At 44.5% G+C, this 15,951-nt stretch overlaps 1 protein-coding gene across 1 annotated transcript in view; it reads left to right on the forward strand.

The window, feature by feature from the left end:
- Positions 1-12,211: 12,211 nt before the first annotated feature.
- The window catches only part of EFHC2 (EF-hand domain containing 2), a 56,338-nt gene continuing 52,598 nt past the window's right edge, over positions 12,212-15,951 (forward strand). Inside the window, exon 1 of the mRNA XM_083854955.1 lies at positions 12,212-12,300. Within this exon, the coding sequence (XP_083711081.1) occupies positions 12,259-12,300 (42 nt within the window). The 5' untranslated portion in view covers positions 12,212-12,258. The remainder of the gene's footprint in view (positions 12,301-15,951) is intronic.

A 15,951-nucleotide genomic window follows, 5' to 3' on the forward strand; every position in this document is an offset into this window, starting at 1 on the left:
TTACAGATTGCACATGATACTGGTAAATGAGAGTATCAATTTAATGTCTGACAGGTCACCTCCCAAAGGACTAAACCTGTGTTGCAGAGGGATAGAGATGGTTTTCAAATGGTCATTCCTGTCTCTTTCTCTTATGAAAACTGCCTGTTTTGTGGCCAAGTGGTACAAAAGCAAAATAATTTGGAAGTTATTTTAAAGCTGAAATCAGGTTCTCGGAAAATCTGTCTCCCATCTTCCAGTAGGTACAAGGTTGTTATAAAGAGGACTATCATCACTTGCTCATCAAGTCCATCAAAAAGAGAACAAATCAGATTTGAAGTAAAGAAGATTTAGGATAGGGAGTACAGAAAACTTCCTAATGATGGGAATCCTGCAGCATTGGAAGACATAACCCAGGAATGCCCTTATATACCCTGACTAAAATCTGTATTGTTGTACAGGGGGATTTAAATCACTAAATCACAATGACATAAGAACCTTTAATCCTGGCATCTGCTATATTTATAACTGGAATGCTTTTTTACATTTGTTTGTTTTTAGATCCCATATTAATATGCCAATGAATTGTATAAAACAACAAGTAGCATTTGCAGTATCTCTCCATGATCTAGAAAAGAGGTGAGGAAGCAGCATTTGAAGGTGACACAAATTATCTAGGTTAGGCTGAGCCAATGGAGAGAAAAAAATTCCCAGAAGTTTTGTCCAGTCTGAGGGTGAAGACAGTGGGACAATAAAGCTGTGTTGGTTCTCATCTGTGCCAGATCATGTCCAGCAGATGGAGTGACCTGAAGCCCTCTGCACAGTGCCTGGGCCTAAATCACAGACAGCAAAGTCAGGGAAAGACTGGGAAATTCACTCTGATTCACAGTGTAAACCAGTGGTCAGATCACAAACAGGATGTTGGGGAATATTTGGAGTAGAATAGAAAATTGGTTCAATATTATGACATTTCAGTGCCATTAAGGTTTAGAGATTCCCCTGGAATACTGGATCTGGTTCTGGTCAGCCTAATGCTCTGCAGAGACCTGCTCAGAAGAGCTGATTTAGCTTAAGGAGCTTACTCAGATCTCTGCAGACAGGAATGAGCTCTGGCTCTCTCCTAGGAGATTTTTCAAGGATCTCATGGTAGGTGACTGTTCTCCAGCACCCTCCAGAACAACCAGGTTTTCCCCCTTAAAACAGAGGCAGCCCTTTCTCTATCAAGACACAGAAATGTAAGGTGTATCATTTTATGTAACGATTAACGAAAATTGTGAGAGAAATTGGGAAAAAAACCCAAACAAACAAATGAAAAGTGAGGACAGGGAGCAATCAGAACTGTACAAGCTAAGAAAACCAAGAGCAGGTAGACCTGCACTTCTGACTTTTTAATAGCAAGATAACAAAACCCCCCCAGTGACACAGAGAGGCAGGGGATGAGAAGAGAGGAAGGCTGTTCCACACAATGAGGGGATGAAGCTTCACTGTCTTGACAGCCTTGCAGGATTAAAGAAAATATCATCCTCTCCTCAACTGATGGGACAACCAGCAGCTGTGCTGGAAGGGCTGAACCACAAGAAGCCCCAGGGCTTGGGTTGCTGCATGTCACTTCATTTAATGTTGAAGCTGGATATTCTTATTTACCCTTCTCTCACCAACAAGCAATTTAATCACTGCTTACCCCCTCACACAGCTTCTGTGTTTCTTCCCAGTTACCTCCAGAGACAGAATATCCCACCCTCTGGATCGGTCCCTGAGATCTCCTCAGCCATTTCTGAGTGAGGACACAGTTTCCAGCTGTACAGAAGGAAAAGGGGCTACAGGGACAAGCCTGAATGTGCACCTTGGAGCAAATGATGAGCCAGATTGCCACGAGGGAGAGGCCATCCATCCCCTCACCTTTCCAGGTTCCTGCCAGGCCATAACTGCACAGACACAGCAAGATATCCCGGGTGAGAAACAGTGCACACACTCATTTACAACATCCCACTGACCCTATTGTTTCCAATTCCCTGGCTTCACAATTCCCTGCCTCAGCTTTTAACAGAAGCACTGTATTTGTTCCCCTCTAGTCTTCTTTAAAAAAGGCACTAACCTTTCTGAGCTTCTCAGCATCATCTGCCGATTTTCCTACCCATGGAGTAATTCTTTCCTTGTTTTTCCTTTTTGTTACTAAAAAAAGCCCTTAAAATGCCTTATTAGTATAAGCAAAGAATAGGAAAAGTATTTTATTTTGTGTTTTAGACTTTCTGATTTTGTCTCTGTATGCTCATGCTGAGCTTTTTTTTTTTTTTTACATTCATTTTTAGATATTTGACCTAGTTTCTATGTTCTGTGCTCTCCCTTCTTGCACTTGAGATCATAGAAGAGCTTGTAAATTTGCAGATATCTCCTACTGCATTTCCCATCCTTTCTACACACTGGGATATTTTCTGATTCTGCTACCACAGTCTTTTGTTTATTTATTTATTTATTTATTTTTATTTTTAATGAAAACTATCAACTCATTCTGGAACTCCTTTTTTTTTTTTCATGGATTTGATTCCCAAAGGAATTTATCTCTGTATTAAGTCCGCTGCCTTCAAGTCCTTTGCCTTGAGGTTGATATTATCCTCCCTGCATTTCCTGAGGCTTACAAATTCTGTTACTCTCTCATCAGCATTGTCCTCCACTTCCACATTCCCAGTTATTCCTCTCCCGTGGTAGGAACTCCAGGATCCCTACCTGGGAAGCTGCTTTCTGTACTGGTGCCATCCAAAATGCTGGTGACACTCACCAAGGGCTTTGCCATACTTTATTTATCATCTCCCTCAGAACTATGAGGGTGGTTAAAGATCCCCTCGAACCAATCAGCTCTGTTTCTTTGTTGTGTTGTATTTTTTGTTTTTAAATGACTCTGCTATCTGCTCAAGAGTGAGTCTCCCCTCTCTGAATTTCTTAGTTAGGGGTAAGAGGCAGGATGTAATGGATGTGATTTTTTTACTGCACTATTTCCTGCTGCCATTTAGAGGTCGGGTTTATCATGCTCCACACTCTCTGTCTGAGAAGGGATGTGTGTATCTGCTTTTCCCTCGCCAGTTCCTATTTCTCCAGTTCAGTTCACTGCTTTCCATCTCCCCCTGCTGCCCACAGCCCCATGCAGACCCTGCAGAGCATCCTGGTGGAAGGGGAGGGCAGAGCCCTGGCAGTCCCTGGCCCTTCCCTGCTTGAGAGTTGCACAGAGCAGAAAGTGCCTCTTCACAGGCAAGACCTCTAAGGGAGTTTATTTCACCCTTCCGAAAAGTCACATAAATTAGGCAGTAAAATTTTGCCCAAACCAGCAGCCATGACTTGACTATCAGGACCACTTTATTTCCCATTCCCTTAATAGGCAGCTTTTCCTCTTGATCATAGACTGCTTAAAATTTGATGCTGAGATCACTCAGTTCAGTCTGATTCAATCTTGTCATCTTCACCATGAACTGTCCCTACAATTTGAAACAGAAACATCACAGCTACATTAAATACCAATAAAATTATGTGCAAATACAAAGATTAACTCATTCTAACTTGATTTTTCACAGCATGATCCTGTCTTCCTCATCCACATAAAAATTATTCAGCCACAAAAGGCCCTTGAGCATAGCATGACATTTACAGCATCTCTGAGTGTTTCTTGTTTGTTTCTCATAAATTTCCTTTGGTAATAACTTAGTCACTCAGCAACACTCTACAGCACACACACATACATTACATGATTATCTCATATTTTATACAACACACGTTAAAGTAATTAATTTACCCTGGCAAATGTCATACCAGTTAGTTCATCGTTAGGAGCCAAATATTTGTGCAACCATTTGTTACAAATATATGCACAACCACAGAACACTTCAGGTCTCTGGTATTTATTAAGTATAATTTAAAGGGACACTGTTGAGGTTGTTACAATCTCAACTTTCACGGTAGTTTTTGTTCCAGTTGAAATTCCCTTAAATATTGAACCACAACTAATTTATTTTTTTGTGGACTAACCTTGCTGCAGCATTTAGCACCCAAAAATAAATATGGTCTTGCTGTGGTGTGGAATGTGCTAGTGACCAGCAAATATCTGGCATGGCAGAAGGGTTTCTTCTCTCATTTAAACCTTCTTTATCCTTTCATTGACAGGATCTGGAGTTTGCCCCATCTTTAAGGTAGAAACATGGCAAAATGGGTACCTCGTTCATAAAAAGGACTGGTATTAATCACAAGCTGAAAATGAACTCCAGGTGAAGACATTCCTTTCTGTGCTATCACAGGTTGCCTCCAAACAAAGAGATAAAACCCCACCAGGGCAGCAGCTCTGATTTCAGTGGATAGAAGCCAAGTTAGCCATGAAGCATCAGGATCAGTTGCCTTGAAAAATGTATTACAAGGGCATGAAACCACCTCTGATATATAGTGAAGTCTGCTTCTCCCATCCCTGAAATTAGGTCTTACCCATACTCCTCACACACTGATACAAAAGCAAAGCCCTTCAAAGTGCATTTAGAGAGAGGGAGAGCAGCAGTGGAGCTGTGCAGAGAGAAATTGTGCTCAGAGACTCGGCAGGCTGAGCCAGACGTCTCCATTCGAGCTAACAGCCCAATAAATCCTATTCCCTGCAGATCACTTATTCTTCAGCTCGTTCAATCAACAGGTTTGGAAAGGAGGACCCGACACTTTTCTCACTTATTTTGGCTTTCTATGAGAAAAGCAGCAGTGAAGAAAAGAAGCAGAACAAGTGGGAATGGGAAGGGCCAGGAGGAAGCACAAACCTAAGAAAGCAGGAAGGCAGGGGAAAGAAATATTGAAAAGAAATTTTGAGAAGACAGAGCAGAGGAAAGCAGAGATGAGAGTAACTGGAAACAGTGCAGCACACTGGTGAGAGAGACTTCTTTTAGGTTATTGTGCATTGCTGCTTTTTATTCAAGGAAGACGCACTCAGACTGGAACAGGCAGAGAAAAAAGCAGAGCTGGGAGTTCAGGAGAAACATGAACTATCACACAGGCAGTGTGCCAAAAAGTCTGGTTCACTACACTTGGCCAAAAGCTGAAGGGAGATGTGATTGCTATCTACCACTATGTAAGGAGAAGGCATTGGATGGCAAAAAACCCCCCCAAAAAAAAACAAAAACAAAAAGATACACTATTCAAAGGACAATGCCAAAACAAGGATCAAAAGGATCCATTTCCCAAGAGTGCCCTTAGGCTGGAAGTTAGAATGAAGTTCTAATCAGCAAAGGAATTAGGTTTGGGGTAAACCTCAATTCCTAACCTATTCATAAGTGACCAATTTCAGCCCCTTTTGAGAAGCTGGTATTGACCAAGACTTTTGATCCATACAGATGACCCAGCTATCATTAAGACAGATCTTGATTAAGAAAAGATTTCTGGTGTAGTGCCTGCAATTTCCAACATCTTGGTCTCTGTGACAAAGGGGATTGCTGTCATTCCTGTTCTGCTATTATCCTGGCAGGTTTCACCAATTTTGAGACCACTTCTTGGAAACCCAAAATCCACTTGCTGCTTTGATAACTTAGACTGCCTTAATTTTTTTTTCTGTGGACAATGAGCTATCATATTTGAAGCAGAATGGATGAATTCTCAAAGCAGCTTTGATCTGTCCCAGATCCTCAAAGCAGCCTGCAAGAATAGCTTGAAAGCTTTTTATTTAAAATAAGTGGCATTCCCTCCCCTCTCATTTTGATTGAAATAGATGATAGATGCAGGGCAAATTGTGCTGTAAGCTTGATCATGAAAGCAAGGATAATTCTAAATCAGCCTTGATCAATAGCAGTTTCTGGTAATTGACTGTAATCTATCTATCTGTCTGTCTGTCTGTCTGTCTGTCTGTCTGTCTATCTACTTATTGCAATAGGAATTTTAAATATGGTTGGTGGGGTTTTTTTGTTGTTTTTTCCATCAGCTACAAAGACGGAGCTTGAAAATGGAGGATGGGAGAAGAGGGAGGAATTGATCAGTCATACAGCCTCAGCTGATGGCGTATCCTCCAGGCAACCTGCAAGACTTGGGGAAATGCTGACAGAATTTTCCTAGGCAGAAGGGAGCAGACTGGTAAATCTGGCTGAACAGAGCCAGGGCTGGGCTTTCTTAGGGGCTTTTAGTGCCTCCTTGGCTGGATGAGAGAGCTTTGATAATGGGCATGGAGAGTCAGGCTAGTGGTGAGTTACACCCCTGGTAGAAAGGAGGGAAGATGTATGAACATTTCTGTTGAGCCAAACCCCTTGTTTTTGTCAGAAAGGCAAGTCAGGAAATGTTTGACCTGCAGAAGTTCAGCCCCATTGACATCCCAAACAGGTCAGGAGTGAGGGAAGGAAAATAAGTACAGTCAGGAGGATAACAGCTGCCTCCCTCCTTTATTGTCCCCATGAGAGCAGCTCCCCACTCACTCTGCAGTGTCTGACAAGGCTCTGGGTGCTGCACTGGAGTGACAGCAGCATTTCCCTGACTTTCCTGGGACCGTCTGGGCTGTGAGAGTCACTGTGCCTCCCTGCCCTGGGGGCTTTGTGTTCCCAAGGGATTTGTCCTCACCCTAAAAGTGATGTTATCTGGAGGGAGGAAGGCTGCTTGGCTCCTGCAGAGGTGACACTGCTTGGCTCCTGCAGAGGTGACACACAACTGGGAGGCCTCAGCTGCACTTTGACGTGTGGTTCTATTGCTGCCAAGCTCCACGTTCATGCTTCATTCCCATCAGTGTTAAGTGTCTTACAAGTTTTTCAAACTCTTTCCAGAAACTACTGCATGCTGTATTAAATGCATGTCTATAGCTTAATTGAGAGGGAAAAAAAAAATCTGCATTCTGCTCTGAATTAAATTAGAGGCTTTTCTGTCAGGTTCATTTTACCAGTGTGCCTGCATCTCAAATCAGCCCACATAAGGAGGGTGAAGAGGAAGTGAACAGCTACTCCCTGATGCAGATCTCACTGAATATATGCAGCGGGGGCAACTCAAAGGTATCTAGCAGGCCCAGAATATTTCTCTTTGCATGTACTTTCAGAAGTGTGGGGGACTTAGGGAAGTGGCCCCTCACAACCTCCCTGACTTTCATGACACGGAAGTCAGGCTGATTGCAAATATCCCCTGAGAAGCTCACACCTTATGTAAAAGAGCTGGGTATCAGATGAGAAGGAACTTCATGAGACTTCAAAGTGAAACTTGCCCATTGAGCTTGTTCTGTGAGACAGAGCAATTCTTCCATCGAGTTTCCAGAGGCTGAGGAGTTTGTGGGATGGGGTGACGGGGTGGGGACACAAGGACAGGAAAATCAGGCTGCTGCAGGGCCCCTCACACACAGGCTGTGCCAGGCAGGCAGCACCTGTGGGGATATTGTGCCTCCATCCCTCATCCCTGGCCAATACCTCTGTCTCCAAAGGGCGTGGCACATCTCTTTGAGTGGCTCATGTGCAAATGTGCCTTGGTGGAGCATGGAGCAATTGGCCATGGAAAAGGTCATTCCAGCCAAGGAAACTTTCCAGTGAGACCCAAAAGGCTGGGACTGTTTTTCTGTTCTCCTCTCCTCCTTGGCATCACCAGGAAGAAAAGGTTACAGGCCTTTCCATTTTGCCTTCCCAGGACAGGAGGCAGCTGCAGGAATGATGCACCAGGTATCCATGTGGTACAAGGCCAGCACAGATCCATGGCCACAAAGGTGCCAGATTTTGTCCATGTGGGTTGTCTGGAGCACTCTACAGGTGCAGCCCCAACACTGTGGTCTCAGCATTGTTTTCTGGCCACTGAAGAATTATCTTCATGGGCTACATGTTCATTGAGTGGTAGAAACCAAATGAATGAGGTAACAAAAGACATGGGAAAACATGAGGAATCAATATTTCTAGGACTCTGAAGGTAGCAGCAGACCCACAGTGCACCACAATGAACAGCCACACTGGGGTTTGCCCTCTTTCCCCCAACACGAGCTGGACACAGGCAGGGCTGTGTTTGATTCCTCTAATCCAGTCCCCTCTGTGACTTCTGCAATGACTCTAACAGCATTCACTATTTTCCTAAGACAGGCCTAAGGAAGAGGGTATTAACAGGTAATAATTTTCCATTCTTAATTTCTGGTACTTAATTAAGTGCATGCCACAGTTCAATTTTGGTTCAGGTTTTAGAGTGCTGTATGATGATCCACTTATGGTCATAATTCACTTTAAACTGGGAAGCCTGAGAACAATCTGATTTTGGGCAGCCCAGCCTTAACTGGGCCTGTAAAACCAGTCCCAGGAAGAGAATAAGTCACATATATGACAGAAGCAGAGACATGTCTTCACAGACAAGCAACAGTAAGTTATGCTGATTTTAGTCAAACCTTCCTGGTCTCCTTTCTAAATTTTTCTATTCTAAACTGGCTAACTGGCTTTCCACTCAGACAAATGGACTAAGCCTGCAGCCTGCAGCAGCATTTGGGCAGAGTGAAAGCCAGGATTTTTTTTTTTTTTTTTTTTTTTTTTTTTTTTTTTTTTTTTTTTTTAATTAAGCCTCTTTGGTAAGTTTGGGGTAGCTCACTTTACAATTTGTATTCCCCTACTCATTTGAAGTTTGCCAGTAAAACTCAATCCCAACACAAAGAGAGACTAGAATAGCTGTCTTTTTATCAGAAAACCAGCATTTTCCATGTTTTCCCCAGCTTTAACTTCCCTCCTGCTTTCTCCCTCCTTTGAACTGTACAACTTACGTAGTCCTATGTACATCCACCACTATCATCTGCAGAGTAGTCAGAGCATACAGTTAATTTACCACTGCCAACTGCTTACTCTTGTTGTCATTAACAATCTTCATTTAATAAAAAGCTTTTATCAAAATTGGTTTTCCTGGAGTACTTTCATTTTTCCCAGAAAAGGCATTAAAATTAATTTGTTTTCACTCGGTCTGTACTACTGAGTGAATACAGCGAGGAACAAAAAAGATAAACATGTGAGAGAAACCCCAAAGAGAAGGTAATGTAGAAAGAAGCAATTGTGTTCTAAAGTAGATTGTATTATATTTTTTTTCCCATTTGAAGGAAAAACAAAATGATTGAAGACTGGTAGAAAACATCAAATTGCAGTGGTGGTTTGGTGCACAAGGAAGATGCTCCCCTTCCCCACAGCCCCCTGTGGCTTCTTTACTGGGGGAGGCAGAGGTGCAGAAAGACTTGACCTGAGGGTTTAGGGACAATTCACAGGATTTTCTGCTGGAAATGAATTGGACTCTACTGAACTCTGCATCTCACTGACCTTCCTCCAGCAGGGCTGCTGTTTCCATTGCATGTTTTTCACATGCAGCCTCTGCCCCTACTGCCTGAAACCTTGGAGTTTATTATTGATATCAGAGGGGATATTAAGACATTTCAACCATCCTGTTATGCAATGAGCCACAAAAACTGAACAGGAGATACCAATTCCTTCCTTCCTTCCTTCCTTCCTTCCTTCCTTCCTTCCTTCCTTCCTTCCTTCCTTCCTTCCTTCCTTCTCAAATGTCTGGCCAAAAAAAAAAAAAAATCCCAAAAAACAACAACAAACCAAAACAACAAAACAACCCGAAAATAATCTTCCCATAAATGACAGTTTTGGAAATCGGAACATTTTTGGCAAAATTCCAATTTAGAGAGTGAATTCTGCACAAATGCTCCCTGGGGACTGGACGGGGAGTCTCTCCCAGGCTTGCTCAGACTGAACACATCTCCCATGCTGTTCCACGAGCCTCTGTTTGGGGGGAGGAGGAATGACACATTATGGGAATTTCATGGTCTGATGCATCATAGAGTATGAAATATGGCAGGGGAGATCCACTCCATCCACGAGAATAAGGACATTGAGCAGCTGAAGTACAGCTCCTCTGAGACAGAGTGATGGCAGATCAGAACTGGAATATTTAGGTTTAAGCTATTTTATCCATAAACTAATTTTTCTGTAAAAAGCAGTCTAATTAAAAAAACAAAACAAAACCCAAAAACCCCCCCAAAAAAACCCATATCAATGAACACCTTTACCTAAAATGGAGGAACATAACATAGCACAGTTGCTGTTCTCTGGAACTGGCTTTGGAAGTGATCTGGAATGCATCCTCCCTTATTAACAAGGAAAATGTTACTTCCATTAAAGAAAGAAGCAACCCTTCCCCCCACCAGCCATCCGTGAGAAACTCTCACTGTATTTTCTGTTTGAAATTTAAATTCTTGCATAATACCACCCACTGTACAAAATGAATGTGATTAAAATGATGGTTTCTCTAATTTTCAATTAAAATATATTTGAAATGTTTACCTTTCCACACTAAATGCAAATGCAGATGTGTAGTACAGCGCTGGGAAACCAGGAGGTGGAAATCCACTGACCCAGTTTCCCCATCCCAGTGGACTAAAATGCAAAAAAACCCAACCAAACAAAAAGCTGTAAAAGCATCCCACCTCCCCCTCCCCCAAGCCTGACGGGGCCCCAGAGTAAAATGTGCTGTGTAAAAGTCACAAAACGAAAAACATTAAAAATTAATTGGTGCAGAAAATGTCAAATGAGGTGGGATTTGCCCCATCTGTGACCCCAGTTCCAGAGGGATGTGGGGGCACCACGTCCAGTGGGGTCACTGCTCCTCACCAGGTGGGAGACAGCAAGGGGACAAGGCAAAGCTTTGGGCCTGAGGTCAATTTTGATATAATTTTAGGTTGAAAAAGACCTCTGACATCATCAAGTTTGACTTCTGACCAAACGCCCCCTTGTAACCCAGACATAAGGTCACCCTTGAGCCTCCTTTTCTCCAAATTCTGAGAGATTCATGAGGAAAATGGCCATTAATCCTGAAAAACTGAAGAAGCTGATTTAGCGTGTGCTAGTATTTAATATGTATTTAGCATTCAGTAAATAATGATGTGTAATAAATATTATATAAATATATGTTATATATATTCTATATTATTATAGTACATTTATATATTATGTTTTATATTATAATAAAAACTATATAAATTATATTTAGATAATATTTAGACATATTCTATAATTATACTTATTAATTATTTTTATATACATTAATAAGAATGGATTTATTTCTACTTTGCTACTGCTGACTCTGGGCCCATCCTGGGGCACCCTGAGGGGCTCCTGCAGAAGAAAGCCGGGTCCTGCCTGCAGCCCCTGGGCCCTATCCCGGGATGGAGTGGGTTGGGATGAGCGGGTCAAGATGGAGAGGTTCAGGATGGACAATTTGGGATGGAGCGGTTCAGGATGAGTGGTTTGGGATGGAGAGGTTCGGGATGAACAATTTGGGATAAGCAGGTCTGGATGGAGAAGTTTGGGATGAACAATTTGGGATGAACAGTTTGGGATAAGCAGGTCAGGCTGGAGAGGTTCAGGATGGAGAAGTTCGGGATGAACAATTTGGGTTGAACAATTTGGGATGAGCGGTTTGGGTTGAGCGGGTCAGAATGAACAATTTGGGATGAGCAGTGTGGGATGAGCAGATCAGGACGGAGAGGTTCGGGATGAACAATTTGGGATGGAGAAGTTCGGGATGAATAATTTGGGATGATTGGGTTGGGATGGAGAGGTTCGGGATAACCAATTTGGGATGAGCGGTTCGGGATGGAGAGGTTCGGGATGAACAATTCGGCACGAACAATTGGGAATGAGCGGTTCAGGATGGAGAAGTTCGGGATGAATAATTTGGGATGATTGGGTCGGGATGGAGAGGTTCGGGATAAACAATTTGGGATGAGCGGGTTGAGATGGAGAGGTTTGGGATGGAGAGGTTCGGGATGAACAATTGGGGATGAGCAGTTCGGGATGGAGAGGTTCGGGATGAATAATTTGGGATGATTGGGTTGGGATGGAGAGGTTCGGGATAAACAATTTGGGATGAGCGGGTTGAGATGGAGAGGTTTGGGACGGAGAGGTTCGGGATGAACAATTTGGGATGAACAATTTGGGACGGAGAGGTTCGGGATGAGTGGTTCGGGATGAGCGGTTCGGGATGGAGAGGCTCGGGATGAACAATTTTTGATGAACAATTTGGGATGAGCGGGTCGGGATGAACAATTTGGGATGGAGAGGCTCGGGATGAACAATTTGGGATGAACAATTTGGGATGGAGAGGTTCAGGATGAACAGTTCGGGATGAAGAATTCGGGATGAACAATTCGGGACGAGCTGCTCGTGCTCATCCGCGCGGTCGCCTCGCGCCTCTCCCCGCCCCGTGACGTCACGGCGGCATGACGTCAGCGCCGCGCGGTCTCCGGGCAGCAGCGGCAGTAGTGGCGGTTGCGGTTGAGGCTGAGGGGCGGCCATGGCGCTGCCGCTGCTGCCCGGCTTCTCCCGCCGCCGCAACGTGAGTGACCGCCCGGGCAGAGCCTCCTGCCCGCCCCGCCGCCCTGCCCGGAGCCCCGGGGGCCGTTCCTGCCGGTCCCGGGCGTGGCGGGGCCGTTCCTGCCGGCCCCGGCGGTGCGGGCGAGGCGCCCCCGGGTGCGCTGGGCTCCCCCGGCCTGGGCCGCGCCGTGACGGGGCTGTGCGGCAGGGCGGGAGGAGCTGAGGATAAAACTGCGCCGGGGGAGGTTTAGGCTGGGCAGCAGAAGGAGTTTATTCACAGAAAGGCTGATCAGACATCGGAATGGGCTGCCCGGGGAGGCGGTGGAGTCGCCGTCCCTGGAGGTGTCTATGGAGAGGCTGGAGGTGGCACTGGGTGCCCTGGTCTGGGTGACACAGCGGGGGTCGGTCACAGGCTGGACTCGATGGTCTCGGAGATCTTTTCCAACCTCACTGATCTGTGATCTGGCAACTGCTTTGGAGCAGTCGGAGCTCTTGTTGCAGCTCTTAGAACAAAACAAGGAGAGACAGATACCCTATACATAAACCAGAAAGGCTTTGCAGGGAGGGCAGTGACAGGGATGCCGATGTGCTGTTTCAGGGTTGTCAATACTATTAATGCAGGCTAAATAGACAAGATGGTAATTTTACACAGCAAACAAAAGAGAAGGCTGCCATCACTACTACAGAATTTTTTCATCAAGGATATCTAGGAATTAATTAGCTGAATACACTGTATTTGAAGCAGTGGGGGGGGATAAGTGTAGAGTGCACAGCACACTAGCTTGGTGCCTTCAGGAGGCAAATGAAACAGTGTATTTTACCATTCTGAATAATGTTAATTATTCTTAATACCTGGAGGAGAATCTGTTGTTTTCACACTATAAGCATGTTGTGGCCAAGGTTGCCCACAGAACACACCAATACCCCATTGCTGGGAGTGTTCAGGGCCAGGTTGGGTGCAACCTGGTCTAGTGGAAGGTGTCCCTATACATGAAAAGGGGGTGGGAATTGTATGATCTTTAAGGTCTCTAAAAACACAGGCCATTCTTTGACTCTATGATAAACACAAGACAGACACAAAGCTGCTCAGGTACAGGGAGCATGAAATTCTGTAGAAATACAAGGACTCCCGGCCTCTCTCTGTGTGCCAGCACTGCACAGGTGTGTGCAAACACAGAACCTCTTGCAAACCCAGCCTAAAGACAGTGAGGATCTTTCAGACATCTTCTTCCCTGAAAACAGCTGGATGCTGTTGTTTTGGAAGGGGGATAAAAAGAAGGTCTGGTGGTGAATTCTCAGCCTCTTGCTGAATTGAGATTTGTTTTGTTAAGGGCTGGTTGTGTGTATAACACTCGAGGTGGCTGCTGAGTGGGTGGATCAGCAGCCCTGGATGGGTGTGAGCCATTGGTACCTGCTGGGTGGAAGCAGAATAGCTCAGCTCAGGGATATCTGTGCCTTTATTGTTCTCCAAACTTCAGTTTAACTTAATTGATTTAACTTCACATGCTTGGGAAGAGTTACTGACAGAGAGTGTTGAACACCCTGTGCTGAAGGGCACACAGTGAGTACATTATGAGAACTAAAGGTGTGAAAGCTGTCACAAAGTGCCACGAGACAACATTATAAAACTGTGGTTAGACCCTTGTTAGGGCTCCAGATTGCTCTTTTTGTCATCCTTGAGACAGTGGAGGTAATAATGACAACTCACCTGAGAGGGAACTGAGAGTAACATATTTAAAGGAAAAAAAAGATGTCACTACAATAGATAAATTGAGAAGGAAGAAAGTGTTTCCACCTGTCAGGACTGTGAGCATCAGCATCAACACCTCTTATTGCACAGGAACAACAGTGGCAAAGCATTCCCTGAAGAAGGATACACAGGGGAGAGGGGATTGTTTTTCCTGTCAGCCCTTGGTTTATAATTATGGGTATTAATTCCACTCATTACTGTTCAAGCTTCTGGTGAAATTCTCTTGCCTGTGCTCCTAATGCTTCCACCTGCCTCATCCATAGACCCCTAAAAGGCATGGAAGGGGAGTACATGTGTGTTCTGTCTACCTTGGATGTGTTTGATAAGGTGGCTGGGCTGCCTCCAGGAAATCAGAGCTTTAAGGCAGTGTTCAAAATCAAAATTACAGTAGTTTGTGTACACAGAAGTCCTTTCATCAAAGAAACCCCTTCACCTCTTTTAAAACAAGTCCACAGATCAGCTCCTCATCAGCAGTGCTTGTGTTTTTTGTTTGTGTGTGATGAGGAGATCCAACAATACAGGTAATCTGAGCATGTGGTGGAAACACAGCATGTAAAAGGTTTGCTCTGTTACTGCAAGAAAAAGTTTGTGCATTTGAAGCCTGGACTGTGTCAGAGATGGCCCTGGTTACAACACAAGTTCTCCTTTTATTAGTGTTCCTCATTTGCTTGCTGTTCTGAAAAGCAGCTGCTCTTTCTGATACTGGATCGATGTCCTTGCCTGTGTCAGCAGCTAAGGAGGAGGGTGAGAAACACGTGTTCATGTGGGTCACATTTGCCAGGTGCTGGCTGGCTGCTGTATTTTCTTGCCTGATGTTTGAAATCTCTCTCAGAGAGAAAATTCTGTGCAACAAATTCTCCATGATTTCTTAAAAAATCGGCCAATAAGTTTATAGATCTCAAGCGGAAACTGCATCCTTGAAAAACTGCAGAAAATTCTGTCTAGAACTTTAGTGGCACAGCAGAAACTCCACATCTTCCTTGTTTATTGCAGAAACTTGGAATTGCCCTCAGCTGTGCTGCTGTGGCTGTCTCTGTTTCCTGCCTGAAATATTGTCTGCTGCTCTGTAACCCACAAAACAGGACATTAGTTTTTCTTGATCAAGAACATTTGACAAACTCTTTATAAGTAAATGTGCCGGCTGTCCTTTCTTCTTTCCCTGGCCATCTTTCCCTGAACCGCTTCCACCACCTCCTGCCCCTCAGCCCTGCTCCCCCAGATCTCTGTGTGTTCACAACCCCCAAACCCAAATCTTCCTGTGGCTGCATTTTGGGCCCTTTCCTTTTTCCATCTGTTGTCTTCTCCCAGGCCAGAATCACAGAATGGTTTGGGCTGGAAGAGACCTTTAAACATCATCCAGGCCAATCCCCCTGCCATGAGCAGAACACCTTCCACCAGATGAGGCTACTCAGGGCAACCTGACCTTGAATGTTTCCAGGAATGGGGCATCCACCACTTCTCTGGGCAACCTGTCCCAGCATTTCACCACCCTCATTGTTAGAAATTTCCTTCTTACACCTAGACTGCACCAGCTCTTTTTTCACTTAAAACTAGAACCCCTTGTCCTGTTGCAACAGGCTTTGCTAAAAAATCCCTATTGTTCTTATACTCTCCCTTAAAGAGAGGCCACAATAAGGTTTCCCTGGATTCTTCTCTTCTCTGGGCTGAATAACCCCACCTCTCCCAGCCTGTCCTTATAGGAGAGGTGCTCCTTATAGGAGTGGTGCTCCAGCCCCCTGCTAATTTTTCTGGCCCTCCTCTGGCCCTGCTGCCGTAGATCCCATACCTTTCCTGTACTGATCCACACTGCTGGTGTTGCTACACCTTGTTTTGTGATGTTTTTAGAGTGGCACCAGAGTTGCTGGCAGCAATGTCTTAGGGTGTTCCTCCTTTGCCAGCAGCACTTAAGCCCTGAGCATCCTG

The sequence above is a fragment of the Zosterops lateralis genome (genome assembly GCF_965231275.1).
Source record: "Zosterops lateralis genome assembly, chromosome: 2".
Classification (NCBI taxonomy): domain Eukaryota; kingdom Metazoa; phylum Chordata; class Aves; order Passeriformes; family Zosteropidae; genus Zosterops; species Zosterops lateralis.